A 25,388-nucleotide genomic window follows, 5' to 3' on the forward strand; every position below is an offset into this window, starting at 1 on the left:
TACAATAATTACTGAGGAAGAGAGTGCACCTCTGCTGTCAGTGGGCAGTCCTATCTGACAGTTTGGAATGTGGACTGAATAAGAAAACCACTTGTGGCCAGTGATAATTGTAACTTTGCCTCATATAAGAAAATGTGAAACTTTTAAATTCTGTAAATGATGGTCAGTTCCTGCTTTCCCACCAGTGAATCATTACGTTGCACCAAAGAAGGCACCTCTGATGCATAAGCGATGGGCTGCTTGGTGCCATCCAGGTTCTGAAATGAAAGAATCGCACCAGTGCCATACTGGGATGTGTCACATGCCAGGGTTAAAGGTTTACATGGCGTAAAAGGAGTCAAACAGAGAGTGGAACACAAACACTGCTTGAGGGACTGTGAAAACCTATCAACAGTCAACAGAGTAGGCAAATTTGGTGCCCATTTGGTGAAGCTGGTTAAGAGGATGGCAGATGTGCATGGTTTGGAGAATGAACTTGGTGTAATACAAAATCTGGCCAAAAAAGAACTGAAGCTCCATCAGGTTAATAGGTGCTGGCAAATAAATGGCTTTGAGATGCACACCCCTAGGGACAAGACCCAAAAATATTTTACACCAATGGTGAGTTCACAATTAACAACGTAAGTTGCCATTTTACGTTTGTGTAATGTGCAGTGAGGGAGAATTTGTCATGTTTACTATGAGACACAACTCGATGTAGTTGCCATTGCAGTTTAGGGCAGCCCAAGGGCCAGTATGTATCTTAAGTTAATTAGGTTGACCATTGCTCCTATGTCTACATGAAACTCAGTCAGTCACCTGTCCGCTATCAACTACAGCAGAAAATGCTGGGACGTATTGGAGGTAGCGCCTGAGTCCAGGGAGGACACTGGAGCCTTCAGTGACCATTCTGTGGCTCGCTGAGTGTCATGAACTGTTGCCAAATTGCGTATTTTGCAGCAGACCCCAAACATGGCTTCTACGTGTAGGCAGTCCTGTTGAACATGTAACAGATTACAATTGGGGCAAGACGGCTGGCTTGCCCATTGAGCAGAAACAGATGTCTAAGGAAAGTGACACAAAAAGACAGAAAAATGTTGTGAGCAGAGAGTAAGAGTCTGTGATTTATGCATACTTGCTGAGCCCAACATGGGCGAAAACAGTCAGCACTGTGACATCAGTGCACTCACACGTCAACAGCATCGACCTGCTGTGGCTCAGTAGAAGGCAAGGCTGCTTGGTTCATCCCAGGGGGCGCTGAGGACTCTTCCCCATGCACATTTAACTGTGACATGTGCCAATTGTTGGAAAGTATGTCCCTTTTGGCTGTCATAAGTCCATGCGATTCAGCAATCTTTGCAACTTGTGCTGAAGAAGGGTTGGACAAGGCCGGTGCCCTAGTTTGGATCTCTGGGTCAAGTGTTGACCCTATGATTATGTCCCTAATTAGCAAGATGGTACAAGAGGTAGCACATTGGAAACATGCAAAACAATGCATGGGCAAGAGACCTTGCAGGTTGGTGATCTATGCCATATACAACACCTGGTGCACTGGTGGAGCAGGTTGAACTGTAACTGTGCCACCATGACATGGGTTTCATGACCAAAATACTGCATGAGCAACTGATGAAAAATTCCTCAAAGTTAAGTTTCTCAGGGTCGGTAGAGGGCTTCAGCTTCCATACAATCTCATATAAGCATGCACTGCTGGTCAGTAACAAGGCAGCCTTAACAAATGGGTTGACGATATGCCATACCTGGCAGAACAGCAATAACTGACACAAGTAATTCTTCCACCTTTCTATTAAAGCTGGTAAATTGTGTTGGGAATGGGAGGGTAAAAAATATTCAGTGTGCACCTCTCCTGCTGCCAGCGTGGTGTAGGTATGAAGTGTTCTGCACTGCTGGCTCTGTGGTGCTCACAGTTTAACACTACACAAAAAAATAAAAGTGTCACACATGTAAGAACACCCTATGTTGCCACTTAAATGTCTGCATGCGTGTAACAACACAGCAGAGTAGTCACTGTTGACATGAATGTAACTGTACTAGTCAACAGTGGGTCAACTACAAGCAAGGGAAAGCAGTTATCTATGAAACAACTGGTTTTCAGTAATACTGTTTATTTTCATCTCCAATTTAATCGGACTATTAAAACTGTTCAAAATAACCAGTTTCTTAAATAACTGAATTTTTGTTTTTCGTTGGTATTATTTTGAGAAAAAAACTAATACATTGAAGATAGATTGAAAAATTCTAAGAGTCCCACAGATTTTTGCATTATGCATTTCAAGATACATGGTATCAAAATATCAAATAAAATAGATAAATACAAGAAAACTTTGTCTGTCCATAGTTGGCTACTTTTCTCAAAAAGTAATGAGGGGTTGAATACTAATAAAATTACCAGTATTCTCCTTGTGATTCTAATTTTTTTTTTTTTTAACTCTGCTCAAAAATCGTGCTCAAATCAAGAATCGTACCAGTATTGGGGCATTACTAGTAGTCAGTGCTAAAAGGTGAAAATTGAGGTTAGACAACTATTTCTCGTATTAATTTGTCCATTTCCAGGGGCTATAAGCAGATCAAGGCATATTATGTACACACAGGCAGCTGATCAGGGACTTTCTGTTTTTATTATAAACATTGAATGAATTATTTTCTCAGCAAAGACAGAGACCAGGAGTGGGAAAGTCTTGCACAGTACATGTGCACACGTATCATCTAATAGACCTCCCACGCATCAACAGCTACAATATTGTCTCAGCAATGCTGTACCAATTCTTTTTTGTCATGTTTGTTGCTTGGCATTGTCATTGAAATAGCACTGATTACTTTTCCCCATTTGGTGTGATAAGCCAATATTTCAGAACAAATGAAATTTTATGAAAAACATTACTTGTCGAGTCAGTACTCGCATCGAGCTAACTCATTGCTTTTGAGCATGGCAACTGCATAAGAGTGGGGCAGTTAGTAACACATGGCTCAAGTAGAGGGACTCATGAGCAACAGGGCTTAGTCATACTTGCACCAGACAGGAAATTGGTGAAGTGTGGCAATCAAATGCCTGTGATGAAAACTGCACGTGATGTACACACATTTGATGAATTCAATATTTCATCTTCATAATATTTTGACGTTTGAATTTTTGTGCTATCGTGTTTAGAAATATCATAGAAGTAGGAAATGGTCACACAGTTTGTTCATCAAGTGTGTGACTAGAAGTGAAACTTTTCTCTCCTGTCATCAAACACAGTTAATGAAGTCATTTCTTGGCTGTTTAATGGAAGAAACAACAGTCTTTACACTTAAATGAAAAAAATAATATTAAAACTATTAGAGTAATGAGTGATCAAATGGACTCTGTTAATGAAACAGAGGTTGAAGATAACATAACACAGTACATGACATCTGTCTCTTGAATGCAAAAAATCTATTGGTAACAGAAACTTCTGAATACAACCCTGTATATTACATTTGTATTATGCAAGTGGAGGCTATTTACACAGATTATTTGTGTTGTGCCGTGTATGATATGGTTGTCTTCATAAAATAATTTCCTTGTTCCTTTTATTGTTATGAATTAAAAAACATCATTCCATTCAGGGTTGATACAGCAGCACTTCCTGAATGCAATTAAGTCTGCTGTGTTAAAATTTGTTTCGCTAGCAGTGCTGCTAGTATTAATGAAGAGGATTTCTTTCACCGCTTTGAAGAGCTTGGGTAGGTCACAGACATTGGCCTTCCAACACAGTAAAACGTTATTGACATTATCACTTGGGACGTTCATGTTGAAATATTTATGAAGTTCATTTATGCGTTTATAAGTTGATGAATGCCAGCTTCAGAACTTCTTTATGGGAAAGGGAATGAGATCTTCTTCCTCTTCTTCCAAGACTACAATATTTAGCTTCTGATGAACAGTTTGGGAAATATTTTCTTCCTTTTCTTCACTCAGTACTTAGAGCTCCTCGAAATATGGATGAAAAACTACAGCCATGTAATGAGAATCATGTAGTTTGTTAATGGCCTTCTCTTTTAGTTAGGTTTCTGCCCATCCTTTTAGCAATTTAACTAGTGCCTTGCTGTCTTCACTTTGGCATGTATCTAGTAAACTAAATGCTCGCAGCACCACAAAAGTCGGGGCCCATTCTGTTTCATCCTCCAGGTCATTTCCGACCTCTTAAAAACGTTCAAGTAATTTAACTATGCAGGCTATTACAAACAAAAAATTTCTGACTTGCTTTTATGATGCTAGTCCATCACGTTTCAACATCTATATGCAATTTTTTTCTAATCTTGCCACCAAACTGGAGTGCTTCATTTATCCTATAGTTCTATACACTGTGTAGATGATTCATTAATATCAGGCAGTTTTTTCACTAAGGAATTGTCATCCGGAGTCTACATTAATGCTGTGTGTATACAGTTCACTGTGCATGGCATACATTTGTGGTGTTGAAGATCTTTCTTTATGTTCGGCCCTTGATCCATCACAAATGTCACTTTGATTAGTTCCAGAGGACATATATCTATCTCAGACAATTTTTCATTTAACTGTTACAGAGTATTTTCACTTGTTTTTGAAATGTCATAAAACTTTGTTGTGAAGAGCACATCGTTTCTCAGTTCACACCTGTCCTCAGTGTGTGCAGTAATACTAGATGTGACAGTAAAATAATGTATTTCGCGATAATTGTCAGTCCAAAGATCACACATCATAGAACACTCATTCTGGTCAATAGCTTTCTTTACTTGAGGCAAGATCTCGCTTATCACTTACTTGAACAACAATATCTTTTATATGTCAAGAGACAGTTCTCGGAGAATGCAAAATCTCTTGTTCTCCCACTGTGCCATACTAGGCACCAATATCATATAGTCCTTGTGAAAGACCAATAAACCTTGCCCCACTTACAGTGTTGAATGACCATAGATCCAACATGCACACTTGCACATACTTGTCCCTGACGCTCTCTTTATCACTGTTTGAAACTGTTGAAGAAGTCAAATGTGTGATACCTTTACCTGTATGTCTTCTCATGCTCGTGGTTCTTCCATTGTACATGACTAACGCTTCGCTTCCCTCTCTTCGGCCCTGAACATAATCCACAAGATCACAGATATCCCTTTCAGCCACTATCTGGAATTAAAAACAGCAGTAATAAACGTCTGCTCTGTCGAATACAGCTCCTATTTTTTTTTCTCATATCTGTGTAACGTAATAAAGCAATTTTTTTGGGAACTATAAGGCAACAAAAAGTAAAGCAGAAAATATTATGATTATTATTCCCATAAAGACTTAAGTTTAAATCTGGTGTACAGACACTTTAGTACATTATAAACATCATTCAACTCTTGATGAAGTCAATTCTAATTCTATGTGCAAAAAGTATTGTCTGTTTTATTTTATTTTTAACAGTGACTTTCGTCCATGACTGAGCTCTTTAGCTTAATGTGGAACTGGGTTAAATTAGACTATGAGTGAGAGGAATGCATCAGTTTTTATGGTTTGTAGTGTGCACACCACTGTCCTGTCTACCTGTTGCTAATAAACAAAATGCTGTGCTACATGCCACAAGGTTAGTAGTCCATTAGACCAGAAGGCACTTAAGGAAATTTAGAGCTAGGGGCCATTTGATAAACTTTCATTCAATGGGGCTGATGGTTCTTCAAAAACTGTGCATTCAGCTAAGTATATCACTAATTAATTCAACTTGCATGGTGATGCAATAATTTAAATCTTGCACTCAAAATATCTGGTAGACATGCATTTATTTCCACTACTAAATATAGGTCATACCTTTCCTAGGAAGGCTTAAACAGATGAAGCGAACACTAGAAGTAAACGTGGATCAAATTAAATTTAGTTTTATCAGCTTTTTCGGTCAGCAAGTGGAAGGATTGCAGCCTGCAGTACAAAAGTTTTAATTCAGCGTAACATACTTCAGTTAACTTACTCGCAAAGCACATCTGTTAAATCCGCATTCATAATTACATCTGAAAGTAAACCATCAGCTTTAACCCATCACTGTTCACAGATATGAAAATAAATCTTGAACACTCTTGTTTGACATGGCTGTAAGAGAATAAACTTCAGGAAAATCAGATAACATTATCATGGACACCTCGTTCATCTAATACGAAATGACACAAATTCCTAATAAAATTAAACTAATGCCTTGAACTTATCCCAGCAGGAACTACTATAGCATGTTCTGGGTCTTTCCAGCAGAAAGTGTGTCTCATTGGCTAACATTCACAGAGCGTCTGTAAGAAATGGCACTGCAGTGTCTAAAAGTCTTAAGAGTGCAGTGGAAAATCGTAGCAGATGAGCCGTAGCAGATTTGTGCAGTCCAATTGACCCTCGTGGCTGTGAGTATGACTCATGGCGCTATGAGTGAGCCTGAAGCCTGAGGTGACTGGCGCTAATAACAAGCTTTTTTTTAAAAGAATGTTTTATTTAAAAACCAAAAATGTTAGCATTACTGCTTTGGCAAACTGATATACTGGGTTTTTACCTGGCTATTAGTAAAAAAAATAAAAGAATTTGTTATAACCGAGACCAAACAAAGCGAAAATACCAGTTATTCAGAACTAGTCAGTTTATCCCACCCTATAACGAGTTTGGAAGCTGAACCCTGCAAGAGAGAATGAATCTCAACATTTGATTCTGTGTACTAGGGAGCAGAGACCCTGAACACCATGTAGAGAATGAGCTTGGAGGAAAACACAATATTTGACCACCATTGCAAGCAACTGACAACTGAACACAGGGAAACTGCATGAGGCGACGGCTTGGTCCGCAGTCATTGAAATCCGCATTAGAACTGCCTACAAGGCCTATTGCCACCAGCGGGTAAACACATGGTTCAATGGCTCTGCCCATGCCACACTTTGTACCCGCACTCTGTGAAAGCATTATTTACTATTTCCCTGCAATAACTGTGCCATCTCCTCTGCATCCATTGTGATGTTCGATGGTGGTTGTACTAAAGCTTCTTAACCACTGTATGTGTTGAAAAATGAGATATGTTGCCATGGATGTCACATTGACACTGTTACATCTCTAAATGATTCCACATTTAGGAGAGATCCTTACACCTATTTCACCTACAGAACAGGTTCATTGCCTGAAAACAGATTTTGGAAATGAGTTTTGTCAGTGGCTTTAAAATTTCTGTAACATTAGTAGTGATAATTTTTTTTCTATTGAGACAAATTTGTCAATTGGTATGTGATTGCTTTAGAATAAAAAGCTTCTCGGGAACTTTTTTTTCATTTAATTGCCCCTAATAAATAAGTTGTCTACAAATAAATCTCATTACATGGTGTGAAATGATATCACACATTGTCAGTAGGAGATATTTACTCTCTGACATCACTCGAGAGAAAGAACATTATTTGATGTAACAATTTTGAGTTAACACTTATGCAGTTTAATTTGTCCTGACACTACTCATGATAAACAGCTTATATGCAAGAGCACTGTCCCAGCATAATTAATACTGACAAAATATTAAATACCATGACACTTTCTGTGATTTTATTGTTGTGCATTTATGAGAGGTGTTCTGCATGTAATCAAATATAGTGAGTTGTTTGTGGAACACAGTTAAATATAATAAAGTAAACATTGCTGTTATATTTTCCGAACCATAATTTGGTATTCAGTCAATTTAGCCTCATGCTGACAAAACACATATAGGGTCCATCCCAAAAGTTTCAAGAATTTTTTTTTACGTACAACACCTTAATAATCTTCAAAGTACATTCCGTTTGCATCCACGCCTAGCGTCCACTGCTTCACCTAGCCTGCATAGTCTTTCTGCAAGGCATCATCGGTAACTTCCTTAAGGCATTGTGTCAAAATATCTTTTACCCCCCCCCCTCCCCCCCCCTCCCTCCCCCCCACCCTCCCTTTAAACAACCTGTGAAAGTGTCCCTTCAAGTTTCTCTTTATCGTGGGAAACAAAATGAAGTCGGTTGGTGCCAAGTCAAGGCTGTGTGACAGCTGAGGTAGCATTGCCATGCTGTTACTGACTGATGAGAAAGTCTTGCATGACAAGGGGTGAACAGCCTGTCCCATTATCGTGATGCAAAATATAGTTGTTCACAATGTCTTTCCTGTTGTGTTTCACCCTATCCCACAACTGAGTGAAGATTTTAGTATAAAACTGGCCATTAACATTTTCTTCTTGAGGTACATATTTACCGCTGTCATACTCGTGGAGTCAAAAATGATTATTAGCGTTGCCCTAAACTTGGGTGTGCTCATGCAGGTCTCCTTCAGGTGAGGTGAATTTTTCATTTCCCACTTACTGCTTTGTCTTTCGGATTTATATTCATACTCAAAAATCCATGTCTCATTACCTGCTGCTGCTTGGTCCTGAAGTATTAGGGTCACTCGTGTGGCCTTCTCACAACTCGCTACACTTCACCAGACTGATTACCTTCTGTTAATCAGTTCACATTTTTGGTACCATCTCCATTTCTCATCACCAATTAGTGTTTCAAAATTAGATAAACACATGAGATCAGCATATTGCAATCCTTTATCATTCTTAATTCAACTGTCAGTTCCCGTTCAAAACTTTTCATACTTTCTCCATATTTTTGTGTGTTTGGGACATTTACAAACGCACAAATTGCTGACTGTCATCTACATTTTCTTGGTCTTTCCAGGACATCTTGTGCCGCTCATAAATTTTTGGCTGGGACATGACCCCCTGCCGAAGGCTATCTGAATCAGGCTCACCATCTTAGAGTCTTATCTTTCATGTTTAATGCAAAACTTGACTTTGTATTGCTGTTTGATGAGCCACTACATCTCGAATCGTACTACATGTGAAACCCGATCCTCAGTCTACCACTGCCAAGAGGCAACCGAGCCAAGTCGTATTCATCGTTAAAAGCCAAGCTGTATTCATCATCTGAGATCACTCACCCCTTTTTTTCTACCGTAAACCACATCACTCTACCACTTTTGGTTTGCTGAAGAATTTTACTGTCAAAACTTCTGTGACAAACTCTGTATTTCCTGTTATCTTTTACAGAAAGAGCTACTTAAAGTGTGGATGACTAACTTTATCCAGAGTTAACTCATAAAAAAGTAGGAATACACAGAACTAAATAGCAATATTACAAAGCTTAATTTTGCAATGTGGAAACAAGGTAGCACAGCCTTAAAAGAATGAATCGTATTAAGTGAACTTTAGTTAGACAAATATGTGTATGTAGGTTTCTGCTATTTTTGCAATGCTAGAATTGTTAAATTTATGCATCCTTCACCAGTCATAAGACTCAAACATACATATGTAGCCTTAATCAGTGAGCTCACAGGAAATTAAATACAAACCCGAATTCAGTTAGGGTAGACTCGGAAGTCGTCCAACTGTGTGCATTTGGACTGCCTGTAGAACTTATTACTAAAAGTGAATTTTGGATTAGTACATTTCACAGGTCTGCAGTCAGTTTTCTATCTTCTCAAGAGGTGTATCTCCCAGTGAAAACTGTAATTTATTAACAAATAATGTCAAAAAAAAAAAACACTTACACACACTTTTTTTTTTTCTTTATGGTGCTGTTGTGTGTTTGATGCATTGATTGTACTGTCTCTAACAGAGGTCTAAAAAGCTATAAAAATAAATCTTCTTAGTTGGAATGGACAGTGAGGAAATAACATGCATTCATTCATTTTTAGCTACTGCCCCAAATGTTGCTCAAAATTTTGTGATATATTTTTCAAATCCAAAGACTGCTTTTGGCATATCTTTTTGAGCCACAACCATGATACTTTAGAGTTTTGGTTTTTACTTTTCCTGGAAATGTGGCGTTAGTATTGTAGTAACAGTATATGTCAGTACTTTAATTTGTAATGTTTATATGTGTTATACAGGCATTCACAAAAAATGTTTAGGATCCATTTTCACATACACATCTATCAGAAAAGTTTTGGACAGAAATCCTTTATTTTTCTTCTATGGACTTATACAGAACAGAGAAAGTTCTTGCTCAGGAAAACTGCATTGATATATCTTCCTTCGATTTTGTATAAAGGCCCCCAGGAATGTAAGGATTCTTCATATTATGTCATTGTGCTGGCCACTTCAGTTCTTCATCTGTCAGATGTATGAACAGTGACTGCCCTGAGAATATTACTCTTCTGCACATAGTGGCACATGTTCTGGAAATAGAAGATTCGTCTCATAGTCTTCTGATGTTTAATAATATTCTCGGTCTGTCTGCTTTCACCTCACGGCCACTTATGATAGTGTCAATATTGCATGCATTTGCAGGTTCTAAATAATCGTGCACTTTTCAGATACAACACCACAAACCAAACCAGCCATTCTAAAACGACAGGCAGCAATAAAACCACCGACTGCCACAGCAGGTAATCCAGCAAAAAGGAGAAAACCAGAAGACCAGTCTTGAAAATGCCATTTGTTTGGAGAGTTGTGGAACACTTGTGCAAATAGTTCTAAGTCGAACCAGAAATAAATTCCAGAAACAATTTGTAATGGTATCTAGACTCGTTGTCATTTCAGTTACATCATCTTAATTTTTGTGAAGCTTGGTTGATAAATTCAAGCATTCTGCAAATTTGTGTTTTGTCCAAAGTTTCTACAGCTGTCTTGATTATCTTTGTGGAAATGTGTTATTTCTTACACCAAGGAAGTATAGCAGTGTTACAATCTTTCTCTGCACACTGGAGCATATAGAGCTTCAGCATTTTGTAAATAATTTTATTAATTTTGTGTCAAAGAAATATCCATTCTTATTAAATGTTCAACATAAAGCACTTTATCTGAATATGATAAAATGTTCTATTCCAAAGGTTATAAAATGCTGAAGTACATTTTAAATTGTATTTGAATTAATATTCATGTATGTCTAATTGACCAAAATGTGGACAGATATGTGTGTTCTAAAGGCTGAATTATTCATGAACAACATTTCTGCCCCTACATTTATTAAAGTGTTAATTTAGACCTTTTGTGAGTCATTGAATTCAGTATATTGGAGAGCAGTGCCCACCTTCCATCGTGTTGTCATGCTGATCTCTCTCTTGCCCCTATATATTTTATGTAGTGTCCCTTGAGGTGTCAGAAAAGTGTACATGCAAATAAACGTAAGAACGTGGAATAATTTTGCTGTAATGATTTTGCATATATGTAGAAACTGCTTTTAATTTTAGTTTGTAACAAGAATTTTACACAAAGCATACCATCATAATTTTAATATGAACATTTTCTCTGATTAGGTGTTTGTATGAGAATATTTGAAAACAAAAAAGCAGTACAAACTGAACTCGCTGCTGTTTTTATGTTACTTGGCAAAGCCAAATGTAGAAGAGGCAGTTGAGGATTCGTGCTTCATCACGACACAGTGTAGCCATATGGCTTGCTGTTATTTGTAGTTTTGGCATCACACGTGTTAAAAGAAGTGTTTACTGGAGCAGCACAAGGTGGATGATGCTTCTGTGGAAACATGATATTTTTGTGTAAAGACGAAGTTTTCACTCACGCTCAGCTGACCAATTGCAATTTTATTTTAAGGTTTCCAGAGTAGATAAATCGTGAAGTGTAAAGAACAGAACATGGGTAACAAACTGAACTGTTACAATAGAACACATCGGAATCGAAACAAAAAGTACGTTCACACATTACTCAGTGAATCAGTGCTAACGAAGCTGCAGTATGCTGTACTAGCCAGAATTTAAATTTTATGACTTGTCCTGTGTATTTGATGCATAAGTGATGATAAAATACATGGCAACCAGCCCCACTTTAATTCTCTCTCTCTCTCTCTCTCTCTCTCTCTCTCTCTCTCTCTCTCTAAAAAAAAGGGGGGCTTGAACTTATTTTCAGCTAGCTTATAATATGAAAGAAGGAAAGTGTTTAATTATTTATAAAAAGTACTCATATATTTTTGTAGTGATACTGTACTCTGATAGTCATAAATGGTACATAAAATATTACATGAAAAATTACACATTAAAATCTGAGGTGAGCTTTATCATCTGTACTAACTGAAAGGAACTTATTATATCATGCCTTTAGACTTTGTACCCAAGTTGATAGTGTCATTTTTCGCAATATTTTAACAGTTTTCCATCTGTCTTTTTTACTGTGCTGAGGAAAGACTTCAATTTTTGCTGTAAGGACTCCAAACTGTAAACTGGCAAAGCTGTGCACTGTCGTGATTGTTTCTGATGCTGACAGTAGTATCTCATTGAAAGTCTGCTCCCCTGGTGTTCTTTGTATTAAATTCATACAATTTCTGCACATATACCAAGCAAGACTTTGATTTTTTAGCAGAGTGTGGGGATCGGGGATTCAAATACTTCTCTGGCCATCCAGATTAGGTTTTCCATGGTTTCCCTAAATTGCCTAAGGTAACAGAAGGTTTTTGCTAGGACTTTATCAATTTTTGACCAAGTCTGAGCTCGTGTTCCATACCTAATTACCTCTTTCATCAAAGGAATGTTAAATCCTTATCTTCCTTCCAAAAGATCTAAGCATATTGAATGCCTTCATTGGCACAGTAATCTCAATTGTCTCTTTTATTACACTGTCCTAAAAGTTCAGTGTTGGCGCTAAGATGCTAGTATCAAGTTTAATTAGCTGCTTGAATCGGGTGTAATATTGTTTGTGACTATATCTTCCTGATACAGTTTTATAATTTGTCAAACCTGCATGTGGCACTTGTGTGATATGCAGTATAATTCAGATATTAAAGGCTTAGATCTTATTTAACAAAGCATAACTGACCTGTTTTGTAAAAGGGTCCGATATAGTCAGGAAACCAAGTTTTTCATTTATTCTCTTCTTTTTAGGCCTCCAAAATCAGAGTATATTCTGTGTACCTTATGACTATAGGATGTTGTATGCTGAATAGACTGTAAGAAATGTTAAATGAAGATGTGAAGAACATGCAACATCTCAGTAAATTTGCTATTGCTGAGAATTGCCTCGCATTTGAGATGAAATGATCTCATTATTGTGGTGCAGGTTCTGTGCTCCTGGGACTGTGAAGTAAAGGAGACAAACAAAATTATTGTTGGTTGTATTGGAAAATGTAATTAAAGCCTGAAATCTAGTACTCATTGTGCTTGAATCTTGTCAGAAATCATTTAAACCCGATTCAGAAATGTGCCTGAAGCAGCTTCAGAAAACTCTAGTCAGTGTTGGGAAACAATTGCTGCATGAAATGCTGCACACAATATGTCCAAGTTATAATTTGAAGTTCAAGCAGCAAACAACAGCGATATTTATGTCAGCGTAGAAAATAATTGCCCAGGAACTGCCTATGGAATATCATGAACAACAGAGGAAATAGATGGTCCAGTTCTATTCTTCTAACTACTGTGCCTGGCAGTCTTCCAGTGTTTGTGTAATTGAATAGAGGTTTACAGCATCCGCTTGAATCAATAGTAGAGTGTATGAGGTGTCTGTCCTAGTCTCTCTTTTCAACACAGTGATGAAGCTACTCTGGTTTTATCTTCAGTTCAAGTTAGGTGATGATAATCCTTATCAATAAAAATCAAGGTGTTAAATGACACTGGGGCATTGTAGACCAACCATTATAGTCCTTCACAAGCTATTAAGTGGGATGGGAATTAATTTTATTCCAGAAAAAAGTGGGGAAACTATGTTGTAGAACTAACAATGGTTTTGTTTTAGTAGTGGAGAGGCAAAGCATTAAGTGGACAAGGTAGATATGTGGGTGAGATGTGGCAAGCTTCAGAAAATACCAGAAACCTCAGTGCAGTATATTGTGTAAACACCACATGTAAGCTCTCTTACTGATGCATGCAAAGAAATGCAGAGATACAGTGGATACATAATCCTTATTGGTGTTCTACATACACATTCTGCATTTGGTAATCTAGTGTTTCTTCTGTCACCATTGACTGATTATGCCCATCACACCAACAGTTGCCAGAGCATACATATTGCAAACCTGCAGTTTGAGTATGTAATTGTTCTGTGATGATATTATAACAATAAAATAGTAATAAGAAAAAATTGTCCTGGCTGCTTTAAATGAAATCACTCAGCATGCCATTCAGCAGAGTAACAGGGATAAGAAATTGATTTCACCTTCAGGGTAATGGGACTCCATCATCATAGTTCCACACAGGACTTAAATTACATAAATAGCAATTAAGTAACGAAGTGCAATACTTTGAATATGACTGAAATTAGTAGTATGACTAAGTTTTACTACATCCAAGACTTCATTTGGCTTTGACGAGTAATACTTTAGAGAGAGTGTGGCTCTTGTTATAGTCTCAGTTGTGAGGCAGGAGAGGGAACATTCTGTTTTTAGAAACATTGACAACTACAATGTTTAATAATGGCTGTTAAAGTATTGTAAAGCTCTTAAGATGTGTGTAATAAGAAAAGAAGCAGTGCATCTTTCTAGTGTGTTAGTGCTAGCTAGTGGCACAAATAAGATGGCTGCATGTGCAACAGTGTTTAAATGATATTGTTGTGTGTCTAAATTCTCCTCATCACAGCACAAAGACTTTAGATATATTTATTTAACATTTGGTCCCTTTGTTGGTGCATGTTCTATGTACATTTTTTGGTTACTGTGTAATTTTGTTAATATATTTATGATTGTATTGTGGTGTCATTATACTCACTGACTCTTCAGAGTCAATTTGGGACTGAAACTGAAGTAGTATGCTGACACTGAGCCACAGATTTTAATGTATATGACAGAGAAGAACATATTTTAATGTATATGACTGCTTAAATATTAATTTAGCTTTTTTTATTTTTCTCATGTAAAAAATCCCCCTCCCCTTTCCTTTCCCTTTGCCTTGGTGTGCTGCAATGGGACACTGAGAACTACATGTTCACTGCCATTTGTTGTTATTTTCATCAAACTATTGATACATTGCTTGAAAACAGCCCTGTAGCCATGTTCTTAAAGTCCAGCATTTTGTTTTTATTGATTATTATTGTCTGTACATGAGACACATTTTTTATTAAATATATTATATTTATAAACAAATGTTTTAATATACAAAGTATATTGTGAGATTAAAGTAAAGGCATTGCTTATTTCTTAAAAAGTGGTATGGCTTATCAATGTGGCATTACTAAAAATTTGTTTTTGTTTAGATAAGAAGGAATAGTTTGATAGACACTGGATATGTTAACAGATTAGTGTTTTTGACTGTCACCAGTCAGTAGAAAACGTTAAGAGTATTGTTACCTGTGAAAACAAATTTTTTTTGTATTCTTTTTTACAGAGTACCAGCACATCCATGTTTGTTACAATAATTTTTATGGTTTCCTACCCCCACCCACCCACACGCGCGCGCACACACACACACACACACACACACACACACACACACGCTCTCTCTCTCTCTCTCTCTCTCTCTCTCTCTCTCTCTCTCTCTCTCTCTCTCTTAGTTGACTCTGGTGTGCAGGAACTTGGATACTGTACATTGTTCAACATCTGGAAATTTTCTTTTCCCAACTTTACAGATCATCTAAACAGAATGGAGTGTGTGGGGCACACAGTGAGAGGAGTGAACCTCTGCTGTGAGTGCCAGCAGCCTTGTGGCAGTCAGTGTGTTAAATAATGATATATTGCACACAGATTGCTGTTAACTCAAGATATTATTAATTAATTTGAAAGTGTTTTTACAACACTCTCCAGAAGCTAATATGCAAAAGATTTTTTTAGTACATGTACAGAATTTCCTCAGCACATCAAATCATATGTAAAGTGACTTCAGATTTCCATTTGGCCATATCATTAAAATGAATGATACTACTTTGTTACTGAGTCCTCACATGACACTGAGAGAATACAGATGAAATTATTATTTAATGTAGAACAACAGAGAATTTCTGGCAGTCAGTAAGGTGTGAAACAATAAGTAGCCATCAATAAAAACACTTCTGCAGTTTGAAATATTTTATTTGTATTTCAGTTATATTAGAACAAAAACGTGTAGGTATGGGAGTGTTCCCTGGAATATTCTGCGTTTTAAAGAACTGAATACATAGCTTTGAATTAGCCATGCATTTATCAGTATACCTCAGGATCGTTACTGTGTACCAGGCCACACATGAGACTGTCAGAAGGTTGTCTAAATTGCATGACAGTAGTAAGAACTGCATGTAGTTACTTCTTGAAGATTGACATAAGAATCAACATCATGGAAGTCACATATATTTAGACCCAAAGTTGATAAGCAGGTTAAAGGCATTCTGATGGCTGTGCAGGGAATACCTATCCAAGGATCATTGTGTCAAGTCCAAGATCTCATCATTCAGTTTCACATTCCTTCACCATGAGACCCATTGTTTGGGCACATCTATTTATATAACAGGATAAAAATCAAATGTTACTTTATGTTTAAGCTCTAGATACCTTACCGGTTGTAGATTGATATTGACATAGCAGGTACTATAAGTGCCTGTCTAGTGATGTTAATCCTTTGATATTCATTGCATCACAAAATCTATACCATTACCGAGTGAGGTAGCACAGTGGTTAGCACACTCGGCTTGCATTCAGGAGTATGATGGTTCAAACCCGCATCTGGCCATCCTGATTTAGGTTTTCTGTGATTTCCCTAAATCGCTTCAGGCAAATGCCTGGATGGTTCCTTTGAAAGGGCATGACCGACTTCCTTCCCTGTCCATCCCTAATCCGATGGGACTGATGACTTCGCTGTTTGGTCCCCTCCCCCAAAATCAAGTAAGCAAATCTATAGCATTATAACTTTTAAGTTGGCTTTAAGATTGGAAATGCTATGATCAGTTCATATAGATACTGTATTTCATGTTTCCTTTCCATTGTTTATCAGTGACAAGTATATAATGATTACCATTACCAAATTAGGTTTATACAAAGATGTCCTCAGGAGAGTTTGTTGAAATAAAGAATTGTAAGGGAAGGTGCCTAATAACTGTTATGGGGACTGTGTAATATGCTAAACTTTGTTGGCATGGTGCTGTTCCTGTAGATGAAGCAGGTTGATCAGCCATAAACATGCTTATATGTTGAATTTTAATTTCATGATTCCCTGTTTTAAATATTTAGATAGTGCTAGAACTCTGCAATGTGGATTTGCCCCACTTCCAAATTTGGTCAAAGAAACATAACTTTCCTCACAATACATCAGGTGTGTTTAAAATATATCATTTCTCGAGATTTTGCAGATACATTTTTTGACAATTTATATACACAAATAAGAGTTCATAGATTGATAACAAAGTCCTGGGTGGACTGTAAATAATATAGTTGTAATGTATGTTGATCAGTCAATAGGCACATAAACAAGACTGTAAATGTTGCTAAACCTCTGGAACTAACTAATGAACAGATGGACACGGTCTCTCTCTCTCTCTCTCTCTCTCTCTCTCTCTCTCTCTCTCACACACACACACACACACACACACACACACACACACACACACAAAACCACCATCACCTATGGACTATATTATACTAGCACTGCAGCTCAATAGTGGCATATCAGTGGATGGGACGAGGGAAGAATGAGTTAGTGTTAGGTAATGACCACTCAAAGATTCAACTATGAGTCATTAACTTCACTACTTCCATTACATATAATAGTCCTGTGTTATTTGGGTAGTCTGTTTACAATGGCTACAGTGACTAGGAACTTTTGCTACAAACAGATGGCAGTGAAATACTGATCATTTATATAGTTTATAAAATGAAAGGGAAGTGCTCCATTTAATAAAGAAAATTATTTATTTTATCGAAGAAATAACCAGTTACTTAGACTGCCTGTTATTAAAATCACCAACAATGAAATTCAACAAGCATTAGAAATTTAGAGACTTTCATCAAGCTGCAGATGATTGCATGTTTTCTGCATTTTACAATTGGACTTTAGAATATTGAAATTTTGTCCACTAAAAGACCCAGGGGAAACTGGAATCAATAGCCTGGTGGACAGTAAGTGTTCTGGGGTTGAAATGAAATATTGTTTGAGGATGGCATGGATGTCTTTGTAACACAGCACTTACATCATACCTGCATTCCTTTTTGACTAAGTACTGCCGATATTTAGTATTTACTACTACTAGTAGTAATAGTAGTAGTAGTAGTAGTAAAAAATACACCAGTTCACCTTGTTTATTTGTAACAGCCTCATATTTATTAGCATTGGAGACACATTGTATCACAACAGAATTTGTTACATTGCCATTTTATGTAGTGAACCAGTGCATTACCATGTTCTTGTATTGCTAAAGTCACTATTTTGTAAATTTTCCCAGGTTGACAATGGTAGGTACTTTTGGTATAAAACTGAAATTTCTGTAATCCATGTAGTAGACAGAAGCAAAGTGTCGCATAAATACTGTGTGCTGTGTGAATCACTATTTAGTCTGTTAAAATACTTCACTCACTGCTTTGTTAGAATTCAGTTAGTAACTTAAGTAATAGCTTTCAATCTGAGCAATGTACCGGATTTTAACAACAAATTTCATTGCCTATTAGTTAAGACTGGATGCATTCCTCTACCACTCCAAATAACGGAGCAGATGGCACATTGAATATCAGACTTCAGAGTCTTAACATGAAGCATTGCTGATCTGTTTGCACTAGTGGATGGTATCGGAAACATGTCAGGTTCCTGTCAACAAAGCCGTGCGCTAAGATTCTCTAAAGTTCAGTGTACTTTTTGTTTAACCCCAATTGTCACAATATCTGACACATTTTTGGGAGAGAACCATAGCATCTGAAACAGGCTAGCAACAAACTGAAATTGTCTACACTTGCTACGACATTGGTTCATCTGTGCAGTGTTAGCTCATTCTTTGGTTGCTAGGTGGCTGAATATGAGTGCTCACAGTATAATCTATGGGTTATGTGCAACAAAAACAGGTAGAACACAGGAAATCGTGTTTGAGGTTGAATACATGTGTGCATCTCAGGTATCCACCTTGTCCCCTCTTGTTGACTTAACTTTTTCATCTTTGTTTCACTACTTGTTTTGGTTGCACACTTTTACACAGCCTCCTTTCCTTTTGCTGATTGTTGATCACTTTCATTTCCCACTGCCTTCCCTCCCCCCTGAAAACCAATCTGATAATTGGAGTATCAATAGTTCAGTAGATTTTTTAGAACTGTGTGCTTCCTTGCCTCTGTAGTGACATCTTTAAGGTAGTTTTAGCATATTGTTAACCTCTGCTGCAAAGATACATAAACAACAATAATTCTTTATGTAATTATCTTGTATGTACTTCCTGGAGGGAGTGTCTTCTTTATTCTCCATACTTGGTTATTCAGTAACATGTGACTAGATGCTAGTTTCATCAGTCTTTCAAGCCCAGCTGTTCCAGCTTGTCTCCATAAAAAGTGAGGAATTTATAAAAAAGATTTATAATTCATTAAATTATTGAGAGTGATGATAATTCATGGACTAAAATTTGCAATGAAATAAAGTTGTTTATTATAAAACACAGTTGGGAATTTTAAAGTAAAGTGTCACAGAATGTAACAAGTTCAGTTATAAATTCAGTTGTAAAAATGAAATTTGAAGCATACAGAAATAAAAATTAACAGATTTAATCTGGTTTGTATCAGTGTGTGCAGTTAAGCTGAGAAATAGTACACAGAAGTTTCCATTTTTGTATTACTTATGAAACATTCTTATCATTAGTTTGCTGTACATACATACATACATACATACATACATACATACTGGGCACCAAAGACGTAAGCTGTTTAAGGTTTTTTTTTTTCTTATTGCATGACTGTTTTAAAATAAGTAAATAATTGACAAAAAAAGACAAGCAAGATTACCATTCATTCCAGGTTTTATTTCAATATTCTTGCACTGTATGCACCGAAAGAATGATTTGGTCATGAATTTGTTAATAGTGAGCTTTGTGTTTTGGCTGTAAGGAGAAATTAGGAAATAGCCTGTAACATACCCAAATTAAAGTAAAATACTTTTTTGAATTACATTAAGTTGGTGTGTAATTCTGAAAGATACTATTTTGCAGCCTTTGTATTGTCTGGGGGCTGTCTCACTATACTGACCTAAGAGCCGAATTCTCTGCAGAACCGCTACAATACTTGATAGATACCATGCAGAACCGCTACAATACTTGATAGATACCAAAGATGGTTTCATCATGATTTGGTTAGTATTTGAAAAGTTTTCTGTGTTAGTGTCCACTAGGGGACCATCCAGTATTTCTGTCCCCCTCTTATTCAATAAACAAACCCCCTTTTAAAACTGCCCTATTTGTACGTGGTCAGTACTGAGGCATCCTCAGGCCACCTGCTTTTAGTGAACAAAGGAGTTACTAAACTACCTCTCAATTTTTTAAAATGTGCACTTTATTTTTTCACTGATTGTGTTTAATGTCTTTTGTACATCTGAGCCATCACAAGCATATCTATTTCTTGCTGTACGCTGGATAATTTGCACATGAGGAGGTAGGGGAGTGGGAGGATGGCCAGTTGCTACATAGGACTTTTCTCTGGGCTTTTGATGTCCCGTTTACTAGGACATGTTAACAAATGATGGAGGTCACTTGTCAACACAGATTTTATGGGAATAAATTATTTCCAGTGGTCACACAAATAACAGAAACCTTTGATGATGGTGATGTGTCTAAGTGAGATGACCAGCTGATCTGGCATTCAACATCTATAGTTGTAAGAAGAGTGCACAAAAATTTGGAGAGGTCAACCATTGTTATCTGAATATAAGGGAATCTAATATTAGTAGAAGTAAATGTTAGAAGTAGCAGATGAGCATAGTTTTCCAGGCTTAACAACAATTTTTCTACGCGTCTATTTCAAGTGGACAGGGTTGGTTTTTGTGGAACTATAGGTTCTTTTCTGCCAAATCCCAGTGACTTGAATAATGGGTTAAAAGGGTTCCCAATTAGGAATATTTGAGATGTGTGTAACTCAGTTTCCAATGTGATATGAATGGCTGTTATTGGAACGTGCAGTACGTCCAATGTGTGGTTCAGAAATGTGGGATGAAATTGCTAATTTGTCACTCCTGAAACATTCATAATTTTTTTTTTTTTAATTTTGTTGTATGATGTCATTAAATATACATTTTCAGGAATAGAAAAATGAAATACTGAAGTCATCGATACATTCCTATTCATTGCCCTGCATTCATATAGTTATGCAGCTATTTTTATGCTATTAAGAAGTTAAAATGCAAAATAAATTACGTGACTGCAATGCTTTGGATGACAGAATATGATATGTCTTAAATGGCAATACACATGAAATTGGCATGTTATTTGGAAAACAGGTTTCAGTACTGCTTAGGAATGATATATAGTGTCCCAGGTTTCTGCAGGATGACTGCTTTATTCACTTTTTGTTTGTAAACAGTGAGTTTTATTTTGGCTGTTACATCATTTTCAAATGATCGTTTTATGTTTTACAATGTGCATCATGGAATGCTCTGCTTGCTTTTGTATTGCCGCCTACATTCAGTCAATAGTTCTGAATACAAAAGTGAGAACAATGTGTAAATTTCTAATGATTTCCAACAGCACAAAGACTGAAAAATAATCTCAACAAAGCACTCCGTGATGCTATATTGTAAGATCTAAAATGATCATTTGAAAATGTCATAATAGTCACAATGAAACTTGTATATAAATAATGAGTTAGTATAGTCGTTGTGCTGCAGAATTTTGAAAAACAGTATACTAAGTCTCCCACAGAAAGAAAACTTGTGGACTGCCTAAATTAGATCAATCTCTGGCTAAAAAAGATAAGTTTTGTGTAATTTGAAGACTAGATACAATAATGTTATGGAGAATGGTTGAGATACATTAGTTTAATATACGTATTTAACTTCCCTAGGTCAAGGATACTGTTCCAGTGGGACAGTGGTACATATTGAACTGTACTACCATCAGGAAATTCCATTCATGGAGTAATCATTCTGTGCGATTTTATTTTTCTCATTGGTTATTCTATATTGTAGCATCCTTGATAGATTAGAAAATAGTCTTCATTGTTATGCAGAGTGACATGTGATTGAAATAAATCATTTGAGGTCTGCCCTTTATTGAAAGTATTTATAACATTATAGTGTCTTACGTTATATTAATTTTTTTTTTTAGAAAAGTTTAACGATGGATGCAACTCTCACAACAAAAAAGTGTGTGTGTGTGTGTGTGTGTGTGTGTGTGTGTGTGTGTGTGTGTGTGTGTGTGTGTGTGTGTGTGTGGGCGCGCGCATTTTAACTGAAGATAAGAGTGCATACTTGTCAATTGCTGGAACAGTAATGAAGGAAGTAGAACTCTCAGATGTCATATGTACTAGGATAGAAAAAGTGATACAGAATTTTGACAATTTTGATGCAGATAAAAGATGAAGTTACTGCTAGCTCATTTTCTAACAATTTCTGTTTTGTTTTTTACTGCACTTTCATAATATTATGATGTAGGATTGTGAAGTTCTTTCCATCGCCATCACCAATTCATACATACTTTCTATATGTTTCTCAATTTATTAACTGTTTGTGTGCTGCTGTGGGACTTGCTCATTGTCTTTGTTCCAGTAATAGATACTATTTCATTGCATGTGGTAGCCATCAATTTATATTTTCAACTAACTTTATTAACTGTCACAAACTAATTAATACTTGGAAAGTAAATTCTGACCATAAATCTTATGTAACCCCTCTCCCCTCATTGATACATGAAATTAAGTCTTTGTTGTCAACAGTTTCAGGCAAGAAATAATGTGATGACTTACTCAGCATGCTGACATCCCTTCACTTGTATAAGCTGTTCAGTGAATATTGGAATTGGCAGTATGACTGCCACTTAATGTGAATGCAGGGCTGATTGGTACACACATTATAAATTTTCTATACACAATTGGTTCATGTCTAACTCAACAGTGTGACCGTACCATCTTGTTTTTTATAAAAATAGATGTGTAAAAAGCACCACTGTTCACCTGTTTTATATTAAGAGCTGCAGAAATTTCAATTTACAGTTTTATTTAATATGGTGAAAGTTTCGTAAGAGTTATTGTACTTTACAGTAAAGCTAAATATTTTTCAATAAATCCAGTTTATCATCCACACTGGGAGTCAAAAACTGCCAGACATACCAGAATATACAGTCATGTCTTTACCTGTTTGGAAACAGCACTCCCTGCTGTGATCCTAGGTGTTAAAGTACCTGTGGAAGATGAAGATCTGTTTTTGAGTTCTTGTCTGGCACACTGTTATATATAGATGGTCCATTTCATTGTAAACTCCATTGTAGAGTAATTTTTTTCATGAAACAAACAAAAATAGCCATTCATTTTCTCCCAGTGGTACCATTGTACCGACATGAGAATATGGAAAAGTAGGAGAGAGGTAAACTGGCTGGCAGAAGCTTTAAAGTGTTCTATTAGAAATTCATGTGAAAGTGATTAATACAGGTCTGTTGCTGGTCAGCATATGTCCCACTTCCTTTTGAAAGATCCAGTCTGAAATTTACAGTTTGCTTAAAAGTACCTATCATTTGTTCAGACTTCAAATAGATCTCATTTTGTGAGTGGGACCAATATCATGAAAGGTGAGTGGCTTCCCTAAATCACTCGAGGTGAATGCTGGGATGTTTCATTCACATAGATCATGACCAATTTCATTTGCAAAACAAATGCATAATCAAGTAATACTCTGTTTCTAATAAACTTTCATGTCAACTTATTGCCAAGGAATTTAACTACCATCACATATTACAAAAATTCAGCTTCTGTCCAGTTGGTTGGTCGTAAATGGGTTACAATAAAAGCTATAACTATATTAGTTTGTATCAGAGTGCTTCTATAGCCACTTTACTTTCAGAATCTTGGAGTGATGCAAATCATAATTACATTAGAAAATGTTCAGAGAAGGGATTTATATAATTTTGAGGATACATGTGCTATAGCAATTAAAGCTTAGTTGAAATGGAATTTTTAGAAGACTTTTAAAACATTATGTCATTAATTTTGATTTAATGATTGTTAAGAGCATATGAAAACGGTGTATGTTGCACCAATTGAAAAAATACAATTTTCCATCTTTACAATAAAAAAATAATTGTTTCATCATTTATGTACCTCAAGTAATCATGATAAACGTAATGTGCACATGTAAATATAACTTAGGCATGGAAACACATTAATTTGTTGGAAAAAGTAACGTGAAGTTCAACCTGATGGGTTCATATGTTTGTTTCTATTTGTGAGTGTATATATGCTTTTCAAGTGAAAATCAGAATTACATCTGCTGTGAAAGAAATGTATATCAATTAATGTGACTGCAAGGAACAGCCTTCTTTCTGTTTGTCCATAGTGTGCGTCTGAAGACATGAAATATGTTTGCACAAAAATACAATGTTTACCAAGCATTCCTGTACATGTGGCATAATTTTCGCTTGCATCATAAATCATTGTAGATTTTTGATGGTTTATATTCCTGTGCCCCTTGCTCTGGTGTTATTGAGTGTGCAACTTTTTCACTTTCTGCTGCTGAATTTTGAGTAAGATTTTGACAATGATTGTTAGAATACACAAATTTTTCTTAAAAATTTCCCGATATTGTATGTGCTTACTGTGTCCTAATAAATAAACATTCATAAATTTTTTGTTTAGCAAATGTTACTTATCATTTGTTGTATTGCATATCTGTTCAATTTTTATTTGTTCAGAGATGTAAAACAGAGAATTGAATCTAATTTGTGTAAATAGTAGTCCAGTGGGAAACTATACTGCCTCATTGATATATACCGAATTTGTGTATGTTTTTGAATTGAAAATAGTAGTAATTTAAGATCTTACCTAATGCCTCTGTGGAAGTGATCATAACTTGAACATTTAACTATGAATGAAGCATTCATATTTTTAAAGCCTAGAGCTAGTCTTGGTTAAATCTTGTACAGTACATATGGCTGCTTTCATATCAAATCAACATTTACTGAAATGTTTAAATTTTCTGTATTTTGTTTTGATAAATGTGGTACATAATTTCATAGAATTTTCCCTCCTGTAAATTAATTTTAATTTTATATATGTTTTATTCACATTAGTTATTTGTGAAAGTGATGAATGTTACTAATGTAGAACCAATGCAGTTCCCAAGCTGTTGAATAGAATGAATAAATGGTATTTTGTAATGTGTTTTGGACAAAAACTCTACACATTACAACCCAATCCCAATAAAACTTACTCCCTGTAACATCGGTAGATATGACATTGGCAGGCTCAACACATATAAACATGGTCTTAGCACTTATAGCAGTCAGGTTGACTGTGTGACATCATGTAATGGAATGGGAGTTAGCAATTGTTCTCATTACACTTATATAATTTTTTATCAGTTTGACATTTTAACATGTTAGCTATTGAATCTTGAT

The 25,388-nt window shown here is 36.2% G+C and overlaps 1 protein-coding gene across 2 annotated transcripts in view; it reads left to right on the top strand.

Moving 5' to 3' along the window:
* The window catches only part of LOC126470300 (host cell factor 2), a 280,358-nt gene extending 255,210 nt beyond the window's left edge, over window positions 1-25,148 (top strand). The window contains exon 17 of one of the 2 annotated variants that reach the window (XM_050098071.1): window positions 22,717-25,148. In XM_050098071.1, the coding sequence (XP_049954028.1) occupies window positions 22,717-22,733 (17 nt within the window). In that variant the 3' untranslated portion in view covers window positions 22,734-25,148. Of the gene's footprint in view, window positions 1-10,303; window positions 14,756-22,716 lie in introns of those variants that run through there. The other variant, XM_050098070.1, reaches the window with a different exon arrangement.
* Window positions 25,149-25,388: the final 240 nt, after the last annotated feature.

The sequence above is a fragment of the Schistocerca serialis genome, chromosome 3 (assembly GCF_023864345.2).
Source record: "Schistocerca serialis cubense isolate TAMUIC-IGC-003099 chromosome 3, iqSchSeri2.2, whole genome shotgun sequence".
Classification (NCBI taxonomy): domain Eukaryota; kingdom Metazoa; phylum Arthropoda; class Insecta; order Orthoptera; family Acrididae; genus Schistocerca; species Schistocerca serialis.